The following is a 14,227-nucleotide window of genomic DNA, read 5'->3' as shown; positions in this document are numbered from 1 at the left end:
TTTTCCCAGACATTACAGTACTTGGAAAACTGCAGCCCTGTTACAATTCTTCAATCTATCACTGTAAAGTTTTAATTATGGAAAAAATGCTACCACATTTCAAAATCTTTTAAAATTTGTATCATTCAGTCTTTTATGTGGCACTTTTGGCTCAGCTTGCTTTATTTACACCAGGGTAAAATAAACTTTGGTTTAGATTCTAAGTTTTTAAGAGCATTACACACAGATACACTATATACCTTCATATAAATTGCACTTAAATACATGCAGTCACCGTATTGATTCATGTCTGTTCTAGTACTTAATACATTTTTGGCAAAATATCCCGTTGAGAAAGAAAATGACCTCTTCTTAGAAGACTGCATACATATGCACATATATTCAAATTCTTGCCTACAATGTCATGTGATTCAGTGTCCCTTAAGCTTAACTAAGAATACAACCTTGGGCTAGTGCTCAAATTAATTAAAAATTAGAACCTAGAATAGAACCTGGTAGAAGTCACAACAGTAACATTCTATGTATTTGATGTCATTCTGATCTCATCTGCTTGGTGTTGAAGTAGAATTCATGCTATATTCTTTTGGTCTTTATACAAGTAACTTCATCTTATATCTAAATATGTGCACATACAATTTGAAAATAACCTACCTGAACTAGAAGAAATCAAATGCTACTTTACTTTCCAGTACTGCATGCATAACAAAAGTTTATGTACGTTCAATATTGTTATGATCGAAATTATCCTCTAGTTTGGGCATCATCGCTTAGTTTTACCTTTACAAAGAGGAAAATAATAAACAAGCCAAAAGCTCCTAATTTTAAAATGTATAATTCTTTTCATCTTTCTGGTTGTCAAAATATTTATTACGCTGTAATAAGAGTTTGTTACCGAGCACTCTGAAGAAAAAATTGACAGAGTCTGCAAAATGAGAAACTAATTAACAAATGAACAATGCTGACCTGCAGCTGCATCTGCCAGTTGTGGGAGGGGCACTTTCTGGGACATTCTGTGACTCTTCAGAAACGAAAAGAAATGTCTCCATAGCGCACTAGCAACTGCGGCAAGGTGGCGCTCTTTAGCTGATAATGAAGACTGCACAAGTAGGTCCATGTTCTCCTTTTGAAGTTCCCAGCACAACTGTCGATGCATACTCCTAAAAAAAAATTATAAAAATATACCTAACACCCAACAAATGCCTATGAAAATCTTGCTTAAATACATTTTGAGCTTTTAACATCTATCCCATATGAAAACTGAAGGACTGTTTTTGTATAATTAATACCTTTATGCCAAGACATTATGCATTTCTGGTTATTTGATGGATGAATGATGGCATATTAAGCACCATAAAGTTAATGTTAATTACTAATGTCAACCACTAATTATATGCCTTTTAATATGTCAGATCCAAATGAAAAACAGGCAGCTTCAGAATGAAGGTCTGCATTTTGTAACTCACTATGACAAGTGGTTTTACTTACAGTCTAGACATGAAAACAACTTTTTAAACCATTTTCTCTTGAGAGCTTTAGGATATAGACACATGAAGAAGGAAATAAGTACGTCTGGCTTATGTGTGGTGTTTTAAACTAAAATATTTTCCTTGTTTAGAAAACATGGGCCTTGTGCTAGTATACAAAACTGTGCTGGATACAAACTTAGTCCCTTGGTTCAAAAAACCCACAATCATTTTCACACGACAGACAATAATAAACAATAAAAAGTGATCCTTCTCCATAAAACAGTAAAGCATGATTTCAATACTGCCTCAAATTTTGATTCATCGCTTACTTACCTTTCTTTCTTCAAATGAAAACTTAGAAATCCCTAAACTTTAATAGAAATATAAGAGGTAGAAACACTAAGATTTTCCTAATGATCTGGAATAGAAGGCATTTATGTAATATGCCCAGTAATTAATAGTATGATTATTTAAACCAAATATGCAATCATGCTATTATTCCTGTCTCAATTACTGCCAATGTCAGTTGAGAGTAGACACGAATGCACGAATATCATCCTAAGATTTGCTTTCTTCAGTTAAAGTAGAGAAAAATAATCAATGGAAGTAAAGCAGAAGACTTCCTTCAATAGTACTAATATATTCTACTACAAAATCAGTACTTAAAATAAGAAAGAAATATTACATTAAACATTCCTGATGTTTTAAATTAATCTACCTGGGGAAGTGGACACTTTTGTATACAAAATACAGAACTAACTAGTACATGTTATTCTCAAGCAATTCCACAAAAAGATCAAACCTGTTTTAAGACCCCATTTTAGTACTTCTCACACAACTACACATAAGTAAATAAAAATTGTAAGTAGCTGTAATATAATATTAGGACTCCTGCCCTTTTAAATTGGAATTCTTGGATAACCATCAGGCACCACTCAGTACTATCTGAAGTACCAGAAAAACATGTACATATGTCTGGGGACAGAATATCACAGCAAACAATCCTCATAAAAGCTAACCAAATATATGCTACATCTTCTCTATGTAAAAACCTGCCTGAGATGCCTTCTACTTGAACTAGTGGCTAGAGAACCATTTCAGGTCCTACAGGTTTGAGTAAGCACTGAATTCATTTGGCAACTAACTTAAGTGCTTACATTAACATATATTACACACCAGTATATGGAGTTCAAGTAAAATAATACTACCATTTACCAACCCATTCATAGCTTTTTCAAAGTATATTAACTTCAAAAAAATAACTTACTATACTTCAGTAGGATGGGTTTTACTCAGTATTTCTAAGTAAATATGCCATTTTCTTCACTAACTAAAATCTATTCCCTAGGAAGAGGTATAATTTCTGATTATCCTCTATATGCTAGAAATTATTTTAATTAAAAAATAAGTTTTATGAAATTGCTATCATTAAACCTCTTTATTATAGATGATGAAGCTAGTGGCAAGGAAGTTAAATATGCCCAAAGGTCACATGGCTCAGAGGGACTGGCCCCCATATTCTGAACCTAAATCTAACTCAGAAGCCCATCTTTTCCCTTATATGCTAAAGCACACATCGTTATGCACTAAGACACACACACACAATTTAAACACTGATAAATTTGCCTCTCTCCCTATTTGGGTAGAAGAAATTTCAGCAAGCCTAAGAGAAGGAGCAGGAAAAACCACATGCAGCTGTGCCTTGTGAAGAGGTGGGACAACACCACAATTCTGTGCTAGGAAAAACTATAAGAAGAGGAACCGAGAAAAATGCACTCAAGACAATACCGGAAAACAAAAAAGCCAACAAATCAGAACCACTTTTGACCTCTCCAGAACAAGATGTTGGGGCTCCAGGAAGGTATAACTACAAGTACTGCAGGGGTCTGATTCAGAGCTCTGGAATCCACAAACCACTAGGTAAAAAGTTAAAGCTACAGATTACATCCTCCAAGGAAGGAGAACGCCAGCAAAAACAAGCTCCAAGTAAGTGTAAGACAGTGACCCCAAAACAGATTTGTTTTGGAAATGTGCATCCACTTAGGGTTTTGGTTTGGAAAGAAGCTGTATATCTTAGGAATATGCAAAATACTTTCTGCTCGATGGTTTTCATATTTAAGCAACATCAAGTCTGGATAAGAAATGTGAGTATCTGCTGTTTTAACACACAACACAACACGGTTGTTTAAGACCTTATAATAATTTCTGTAAACATGGAGAAATCAGAAAGTGACAAATGCATGAAATGTCAAGAATATACTGTAAGGAGAGTCTGAGGGAAAAGAATCAAATTTCTGCACTATTGCTAAGATAGTTAGAAATAGCCCTTGCAGTCACAGGTAATTTTTTAAATCATATTTTCTGGATCAGAAAACTAACTACACAAAGACTACTGAAAAATAAATTTATTATATTAGATGTGACTGCATATTTGCTGAAGGTACATTTATAAAAATGCAAATACTGAAAGAAGCTCTGTCACTGGGTAAGTGTAAAAGAAAACACATTTATGAAATACACAAAGAATATATATCTAGATGTCACAGCTTTTTTATGAACCATTTTCTACCCTCTTCAACAAAAAGTAGAAAAATATGAAAGTAAATTTATTGCACAGAAGGCAAAATATAATTTTGGGTTACAAACAAAAAAAGATCAAAGAGATATAAAATCTCGCAAAACGTAGCAAACATTCTAAGTAAAGACAGACTTAGCATGGGTTGAAATCACTGGAAATATACATGCACAAACAGCCCACTTACATTCTAAAAGATGCAATATAATACAGTAGAAAATAAATTTGCTGAATATTAAGTTACTTATATTGTAGCTCTCATGGTATCGGTGCCAGCATTTACCATGTGCCAATCACCATACTGTGTTTTATAGGCACTATTCTTCACCTTAGGAGTCAGGTACAATTATTATTCAAATCTTGTAAATGAGGAAACTGAGGCAAAACAAATAACATACTAAATAACACAACTGGTTATTTGCAAAACTACTCAGGGCTGTGTGACCTTGGAAAAAAACAAGTCACCTTCCAATTTTATTTCAAGTCAAGAAGAGGAACAGTCATTTGCTGTCCCTACCCTTAGGTTTACTGTAAAGACTACATGAAGTAACATTCTCAGAAGTGTTTAGAAACCTATTGTCATACTACGGACACACCCAAACTTTTACATACCTAGCTATCCAGGTCTTACGCTCCTATTTCAGCTTTGGTATCCTACCCCTCCGGCCTACTCATGATGGTCAAGCAACTTCCTGATTCTTGCATCTAACTGCTTTTTTGATTCCCTTTCCAAGATTTGTTTTCTGGTTATCTTCCCACTACTTCCTGTTGAGACCCCACATGTTTGCTTGTCCATCTCACCCCCCGCCGCTCCACCCCTACGCAGACACACAGATGTGATGGGGCGTCTGTCACAGGAGCAGCGCGGACACCACGCGCAGCTGCTGTTCCCTTTCAGCCTGGCCTCGGGGGGATTCTTCCTTTCTAGTAACTGAGGCAGGGTTCTGGGAGCACGGGGCTGACTGCTACACCCAGGTTTTACTTCTAATCTTCCTTCACTCTCGTTTCTCCTGTAACTGAAAATCATGGAACAGAGTGTGACATCCTGTACACCTGGTAGTCATAGTTGTATATGTAATATTTCTAATACATTATTTCTCAAAATTTAAAGGGAAGTTGTTCACTGATGGACCCTGCACCACATAGAAAAGCATAATATAATAAACGTGGCTGATGGGGCTAACAGAAAGCAAGGGGTTAGTAACAACTGAGGTTCTACTTCAAACCTGGCAACTTTCCTTCAATCTATAAATTAGTGAAAAATATAATGGTAAGTTCTCAGGTAAAAAATTGTTCTAAAGCCTCATGAGTTATTATTCCAAGTATCTGATCTGACCAACAGAAAACTGGATTGGAGTCAGGATACTGTTTTTAGTTTCACCTAAACTCACTGAGAAACCTTAGGTTATTTGAGTTCTCCTATCATTCATGCCTACATATGTGAAACAGGGCTATAATCTGCTTTACTATCCAGAAAGAATATAACATAACCAAAGTAATGACATTCCCAGAAAACAACCCACGTATTTTTTTTTAGTTGAAAGATACCCTAAAAATCACCCAATTCAATTCTGTCTTCAAAAAAAAAAAAAAAAAACAGAAACAAAAAAACCACAGCCTCCAAATATAGACAGACTTCTGCAAAGCCTTGCTATGAGATAAGGGTAGCTTGAGTCCTGACCCCCAAGTTATCAGAGAGGTAATAAGTCAGAACCCGGGCTGGCAGGTAGGGGCCCAGGCACACCTTGCAATGCTTCCCTTGAACAGATGCCTCGGTACATCGGTGTGAGTGTGGTGGACAACTGAGAGAATACACGCAGTCGAGGCTGTGTTGACTATCGAGTATGGCAAATAAAAAGCACAGCGCTGGCAGTGATGCTCCCAAACACATATAACGCACTATAAAGGAGTAAGGAGGTAAGAAAAATTATCCAAAGGAACACGGGCAAAGGAGAAAGATGACCACCTCATGATCCTGGAAAACTTCTGAAACTTGATTTTTCATCTGTTAAAGGGGAATAATGCCCTACTATCCTCTACAGAGCTGCTAAAGCATCAAATCACATCACTTAGGTAAAAACAATCTGTAGACTATCAGGTGAGATAATGTGCATTCCAGGTGCTTCGGTACTGCTTCGTAATAACTGTGTTCGTAGATACAGTACAACATTATCGAGAAAGACATGGGCTTTAGAGATGGACATACCAGAGTATAAATCCTATTCTGTTAACTACTAGCTGCATAGCCATTTTCTCATCTGCTGCAAGAATTTTTAATAAAATACATTCAGTAAGTTTAACAATTATTATTATTGGCCAGAGAATCAAAGACTGTATGTTGTGAATATATGTACCAGCCCTGTTCTAAGTGTCTGACTTTTATTAACTAATGTAATCCTGTAGGTGCTATTACTATCCCACTTTATGGACAAAGAATGTAAGTACAGAGAGAGAAATAATTTGGGTCATACTGTTAGTGAGCTGCAGAGCCAGAATTTGAACCCAGTCAGTCAATCAACCTACCATGTAACTCACTATGCCATAGCTCAAATACCCCCTTCACCACCCAAATAAATGGAAATGTTTTAAATGTCACAGTGCTGTATTAATCCATTCATAAGCTAAGATCCTACTAAATGTAGTCACACAGTAGTGTAACATCTCATCTCAGGGGGCACACCAGGTGCCCACACATGAAAAGTCTGACACTTCTGGGGAGTGCAGACTATTCTAAGGGATCCCAAAGGTCCTCATCCCAAATGATATGTGATGACTTAAACATTTCCTGTGGTCCGCAACTGAGTTCATCTGTAGGTCCAGAGAAAGAGAAGAAACCAGAATTCCAGTGCTGAGTCCAGCAAACCCTGTCTGCAGCCATGCTGCCTTGTGGTTTAACAGAACAACACCCAGGAAGTATTGGAAATGACGCTGCTTGGCCCAGCCCCAAAATATGGATCAGTATGAAGATATGTCAATAAAAAGTTATTATTTTTAAGAGTTACCCTTATAACTTTATTAGTCTTCTATGTATACATGATTGAGTCTCAAATCATGTAAGTTTTTCAGCAATTTTCGCTGCATTTTAATGGCACACCGGTAATGAGGATCTATCTACCTCAGTAGTTCTCAAACTTTTGCCTACCACCAAAATCATTTGAAGAGCTTTCTGAACTTATGAATGTCCTGGCCCTACTAAAGGTCTTACTGCATTCAAGCTTGAGGCATCAGCATATGACTTGTTTTCAAATTCTGACGGTAGGTCCAGGGAAGGGCCTAGGAGCCTACATCCCTATGTGGCAGATGCTGCTTGCCCGTGGGTCATACGTTTAACAGTTACTTTTCCTGGTTTTCCTCATCTATAAAATGGGGACAATAATAGGAGCCTTGGAACTAAGTTAAAGCCAAACACTTAAAACAGGGCTGCCACATACATTCTCAATAAAGAGTCTGATTTTTTTTTTTTTGTCAACAATAAAAATTACATCATTTACTGAATATGTCCCATTTAATTCCTGCAAGAGATGAGGAAATGGCCATGCAACTATGCGACCAGTAGCCCACGAACCACACTAGCTGTACTGGGCAAGGGCTGAAAACCATTCCTCTACTCTGTAGGTATTAAGCGTAAAGCAAACTATAGTTTTTATACCAATTCACAGAAGATCACTGAGGGCTGCAGAAGAAAACTGGGCATGGAATGACTCTCAAAGGACAGGTTAAGGGCTAGGCAGGTGAAGAAGAAAGTAGAAGCACAAAGGCATATACATCTATTCACGCGCTCTTTAATTCAACACATCGCTGATGTTCTAGGCAGTGGAAACACTTAAAACAAAGTCTCCTCCCTTCTGGAGCTTGTATTTTAAGCAGGGATAGATAATGAAACAGACACAGATGTGTTCAGATCCTTATGTTGTAGAATGAGTGATGGGAGCTCATATTTCAACTACGATTATCAGGGAACACTATTTAAAACAAGGTGACATCTGGGCAAAGACCTAAACAAGGGAGCGAAACCCGTGGATATATGGGGGTTGAGCATTCCAAGGAGAAGAAATAGCAAGTGCAAAGGTGCCAAGCCCGGCAGTTTCATCGGCTCAAGGCACAAGAACCACAAAGCCAGTTGGCTGGAACGCAACTAGTGACAGAAGGAATAGCAGGTGAATTACAAGACGGAACTGCGTTCCAGGGCTTGTAAGCCAAGGAAGAACTTGATAAAATCAAAGTGGGTAACAAGACACAAAAGCAGAAGATTAACATAACTAACATTTAAAGGGAACATACAAAAGAGTAAAGTGTTCGGGGGATTAAAAAAAAAGAGTAACTATTCTGTCTATAATGGAGAATTTTTATAGCAGCATTAGAAGGCAATGAATTTAAGAATAGAAAACAGGGCCCCATTTCTTCAGTCACACATGCCTTCCTCATTCACTTCATAAGAGTTACACAGTGCCAGTCACAGTATCTCAGTCCAGAGACACAGAAACAATGAAGGCAGATCCTGCTGTTTAAAAAAAAACCCACAAAAAATCAAGACTTCATTCTGAAGGTAGTAAGGAGCCACCAAAGGATTCTGAACTGAGGAACAGTATAATGACAACAGTGCTTTGGGAAAGATTAATCTGGCAATGGCAAACAGAATGGGTTAGAGTAAGAACTGACTAGGGACAGGAGAGACCAATTATGAAGCTTCTGTAAACATCTAGGTATGAGCTAAGGCTCAATTTGAGCTATTTATGGAGGAAAAAGAAAGCTAACAGTAATTATGTGGCACTTTGTGAGGGAGAGAAAGGAGCAGCCTGTGCTACTACCAAGGTTTTGAGGAAGGAAACTCAAAGTTAGGAGGGACAGTTAATTACCACACAAGGAGAGTATGATTTTGTTTGAAAACAGAAAGCTTAAGTAACAAAACCTAAAAAGTCGTTGGAAATATGGACCGAGAGTCCAAGATTCACACTCAGGACACTGCCTGGTAGTTCAGCTCATTTTAATGAACATTTCAGCACCTATTAATCATGAGGTACTGTGTATAAGATGTGGTCCTTGCTCTCAAAGAATATACAATTAAGTGTTGAGACACAGGTGTGCAAACAATATTATAATGCACAAAAAAGGAACATCTGGTCCAGCTGGGGGTTTGAGGAAGATTTCTCATGGTAAATATGCCATTACAAGGTTACAGAAAGTGTGTTAGCTAAATGAAAAATAATACAAGTTTCAGCAAGTTGAAATAATATTAGTAAACTGTAGTAACATGAAATTGCATGGTATATGAGGGGACTCACAATTTAGTATTACCAGAAGACGGAAGGTCAAAGGGCAAAATGATGGGAAATGAAACTCAAGTATTGATGAAGATTAGCTCATAAAAGGTTACACCATCTAAAAAGCTAGAGCTACAGGTAAACAATTCTTTAAAGTCAAGAGAATCAACAGAGACAAAACCAACTTCTATTACTAATATATATCTTTGCAATAGTTTGTTCCCAATATAACCTAGAGCTTATAAGGACTACCTTAAATATTCATATATTTAAACACCCTGTATAACTGCACAGTGATAATATTACAATGCCATTTGTCTTTGAAGTATTTTCACTAAAAAACGCAACCTGGTAAGGATGTATATGTGTGACTGGTTACATATAAATATATCTTAACTATTCATCACAGCATATTAATATATATTTTTTGTGAATACTTGAATGGTATGTTATGCTCTCATCTAATAAAAGTGAGTATAACAGACCAACATGAGCATGCCTGACCTGTAACCATTAGCATTATTAGCGCAACATAATGCAGATGCTCTTAGCAAATGGGTGTTCTACTGTCCTATCCTAAATTGAGTATGTTTATTCTGTTGTGGTCCTGGTTTCTGGCATTTACTCTGTATTTGGGGGAAGAGTCTACTCAACAAATAACATTCCTGAACTTAACACAAAGGCTGGAAGAAGTACCGTGATTTAGTACTAGATTTAAGTCACACAGCACCTCACGATGCCTTCAAGGAAATGGTTGAGGGTTAAGCCACATTAAGCCCTGGCTGAAGTCCTCTGATGTTACAATAATAAGAAACAATCAGCAGACGGATGTCATGACTTAGGAATTTCTAAAAGAACAAGTGAGTAATCACCACTTGACTTTAACAGCCCATCTGCAAAGGGGTAATGCTGCAGTGGCCCTGTACTGCTGACATTCGGGGTCCTCATTCCCAGGAACACATCCTCCAAATTTAGTAGTAAGCATGTGAGTACAAGAAATGGGTGCAAGTAAGAGGGGGAGGGATTACAGGCTCAGTATAAAATTAGCCAATTTACAAATGCTGCTTGCCACAGAATCCTGTGGGTAAGAACAAGACTTATGACCCAGGGTCTTTGTCCTTGACGGAACAGGCACTCAGAGGCAAGGCCATGCCTGAATCTTCACAATAAAATGCATGCATCTTTGATAAAATACCTAAGGTTGTCATACTGGTATTTTGGATTTAAAATATGGTTCTCTTCCTCTCTAACTCTAAGCTCCTATTGGTATAATTGAGCAAGTGTGGACATACTGCATCTTATCTAAAATGGTAAGTTACATACAGAATTCTCATATAAGAAAATGGAGGGGAGTGGAATATTAGGAACTGGTGGCTAAGAAGGAAAACCAGAATATATATATTTGTAATACAGGCAATAATGTGAACAGAATATTTATGGAAAAAGCCTTCACTTTGGAACAGAGACAACCAATCTATCAAATATAGCAACACTGGAGCCAATAATTACCAGTGATACTAAGCGCACCTACAATCTTTAATTTTCTTTCTCCTCTTGTCTCTGTCTCCCTCTCTGGCTGCTCCATCATTGATTGAATACTGTGAGATTTAAAAACATGGTCATAAATTCTTTCATACTCTTTGGACCTAAGAGATCTGTGACTGCACTGACCAACAGACTGCACAGCAGATGTGACACTATGCGATTCTAACACTTAATAATAAAAGGCCACGTAGCTTCTGCCTTCTTTCGAGGAAAATCCAGTCTTAGAGCTCTTAAACGCCATATACAAAGCTCGGTTATCCTGAGCACACTCTTTGGAGAGGCCATAGGTAGCACCCAAGTCAACAGTCCCAGCTAAGCCAGTCTTTCAGCCATTCTAGCTCAGACGTGAGACCCATTAGTGAAGAAGTCATCTAGGAACCGGATCCTCTAGCTTCAGCTGCTATAGTTCCCGGCCTTTTGAATTACCCCCATACAAAATCATCCTAGCTAAAGACCCAGACAGAGTGGAACAGAGAAGAGCCATTCTTGGCTTTTCAAAACACTGACCTACAGAATCTGTGAGCGAAATACAAAGTTTGTTGTGGTGGTGTTTTATGCTACTGTGTTTTGGCATATTTTATTATGCTCTAAAGAACAGGAACCCACTATATACTAAGTACTATGTAGTAATTAGGGATTCAAAGATGAAAAAGATAAGACCTGACCTCAAGGAATTCACACACGGGGTGGGGGTGGTGATCAAAGATATCTCTTTATTTAAAGTATAACCAAGAGGTGGTATATGCAATGGTACAAAGGGAGACCTAACATCAAATAGCCATGTTTTAATCTCAGAAATTCTAGACTTGTTTTAGGAAAAATGAATTGCAAAGATAAGGGTCAATGGAAAAAAAGCTACTTTTTAATGTTTCTACCTATACAGAACACCTGTATCAAGTGTGTGCAGTGAGACATTTTATGCATATTTTCCTATTTACGCTCAATAAATTTCATTCAGTTCGGTTGCTTTTACATTTCATTAGTAATTGATACCTCTTTTTTTAAAAAGTGAGTTTCATTTGGATTTCCCTAGATATAGGGTAGTATGAACCTATGGGGATAATCTTTTAAAACAAATTAATAAAACTACCCTCCAAAAACTAGCCTAACTCTTATCACACTGAGCAGTGTTTTCTGAAAGCAACAGTATATAAGTCAGTTCCACCTTCTAACTGTAGCGTGTAAATATTGTACATCTTACTGCCTGTGTTTAGTTGCTATCTGGGGGAATGTGCTTTGGTTCACAAGAATTCAGGATCATTTTATTAAAGGTAAAGACCCAAACATTACTGAGGTCAAATATTCCACAACAAGTAAGCTAGGGCTATATTCCATTTGTGAGCACTTTTTCCTAATTGGTGGTAATAAATTCCTAAAAAGAAAGGGTCTAATGGTAATGTTGACTGATTCTTAACTACATTAACCCAAATGTTCCTGTCACACTGAAATTTGCTCTATAATTTACCTTAATGGAGTAGGTGTATCGATAAATATTGAAAATGTCCAGTGTCTTTTTTCCCCTTCCATTTAAATCAAATCCAATTCTATGTCAACAGATTGTACCAATGTAAAATTACAATAGCTAATGCACTGGGAAAAGTAGTGTTCCTTGATAAATAATTTTTCTAAAACCTCTTAAGCATTCTGCATCCTCAATATTTCTCTTACACTCAAGAAATGCAGTAAATTATACAACCAGACACTACTGACCATTGCCAATTGCGATAATGGACCTAAAAACCTCATCATCAGCTCCCATACTGACAGTGTTTTTGGATTTCAAAATCCAATCTAGTAAAACAATCAAAAAGTACCCACGTCTATTTTAGAATTTTCTTCATCAAAAAATATAAACAAACTCTAACAGAAATAATAGCTTAGTCATCACTATAATATAATATTAAACCTGAGATAAATAAATAAGCCTTAGAAGTCTGACATATTTTTATGGTGAGAGATAATAGCTTTCATCAGAGTCTCAAAAGGGTATACCTCAAATGAAATCCACTAATTAGATCCTGCCCCTCTTTATCTACCACTTTACCAAAAAAAACGTCTTCCAAGTACAAGTTAAATCCTTCCTCACCTTAAATCCTCTCCTTCCTCCAATTCATTTCCCCACTCTCTGCCTCTCCTATCCTCAACAATCTAGCTTAACTGTGTATGAAATCACACTAACTTAAAAGCTTAATCTGAACTGTATATATAAAAAGCTGCTACTAGTTAATGTTTAAGATCAATCATCAAAATCATCAAAAAGTATATACTTGCTTAGAATAAAGCTGTATTTAAATCAATGCATTTCTTAATTTTAATTTATTAGTTATTCCAGATACTTAGATATACACACATTTTTCTCTAACGATACTATTTGACACACTTACTCTTTGAAGGGGAGGAAAAAAATAGAGGGGGGCAAGTTTCCCTGAAAGATGACCCACTGAATCAATGACCGGTGGGGGTTATTATGAAGCTCCATTATTAGGCCTGAGAACCTCAAAGGCTTTCGTTATGTCACTCATTTCTTTTTGTAAGGCTTCAGCAAATGAGCTGATTTATCTAGGTCTGCATGCTTAGGGCTTCATACATGCTATTTGTACATGACAGGTTTCATCTGCATAGCAATGCTGATAACATTTATCTGCACATCAAAAAAGCTCATCTCCGGATGCAAAAAAAAAAAAAAAAAGTATGCATATAGTGGGATAAGAAATGTTAAAGAGGCGAGTAAAAGACCAGGAACCAAACTAGACGAAGATCACCAGTTGAGTATGAATGTGCAACACGGCTACAGGAACAGATACAAAACCAAAAAAAGGAAAAAATGGAAAGATACTTGCTTACGGTGATAAAGTAGTAGGGCTTTGTCGGCATCTTGTGAATTTTCACTAGAAAAGGGAAAAAAGACTTTACTGCAAACAAGAAAAGATACAGCTTTTAGGCCAACGAAATTTTAAGAAAAATTTTACAACAGTCCTCACTCTTCATAAACAAAAGAGGAAAATTAACCCCTGAAATGTATTTATGGGAAAAAAAATGTTTAGATCGACTGTGGCTGTGGTTCACAATTCAAAACCTTTGCTAAAGCTTAAAGTCTTTAAAGTAACTTTAGAGAATATAGAAACAAGCAAAAATAAGCAAATGTAAAACTGCCATCCTTTTTAGAAATGACAATCAAGTTAAAAGCATCTGTGTACAAGATTCTGAAAGGAGGGCCCGGCCTGTTATCTCTGAAAATAAGGCAATAACAGGGTTTTTTCCAAATTTCCCACAGATTATATAAAACACATTCTTTTGAGAAAAAACAGTATTTTTCTTTGTGAAGAAGGTCCACATTGAGTGAAAGAGTTTGCTCCTGTAATTCATCATCTCGCCAATCG

At 36.8% G+C, this 14,227-nt stretch overlaps 1 protein-coding gene across 3 annotated transcripts in view; it reads right to left on the bottom strand.

The window, feature by feature from the left end:
* Window positions 1-14,227, bottom strand: part of MMS22L (MMS22 like, DNA repair protein) — a 116,920-nt gene that overhangs the window by 42,579 nt on the left and 60,114 nt on the right. For all 3 annotated transcript variants that reach the window (XM_073220936.1, XM_073220934.1, XM_073220935.1), the window contains exon 15: window positions 964-1,157. In XM_073220936.1, coding sequence (XP_073077037.1) covers window positions 964-1,157 — 194 coding nt within the window. The remainder of the gene's footprint in view (window positions 1-963; window positions 1,158-14,227) is intronic.

This window comes from Manis javanica, chromosome 13 (genome assembly GCF_040802235.1).
Source record: "Manis javanica isolate MJ-LG chromosome 13, MJ_LKY, whole genome shotgun sequence".
In the NCBI taxonomy this organism is placed as follows: domain Eukaryota; kingdom Metazoa; phylum Chordata; class Mammalia; order Pholidota; family Manidae; genus Manis; species Manis javanica.
The sequence above is the reverse complement of the archived record's forward strand: the minus strand, read 5'-3'. Positions and strand labels throughout refer to the sequence as shown.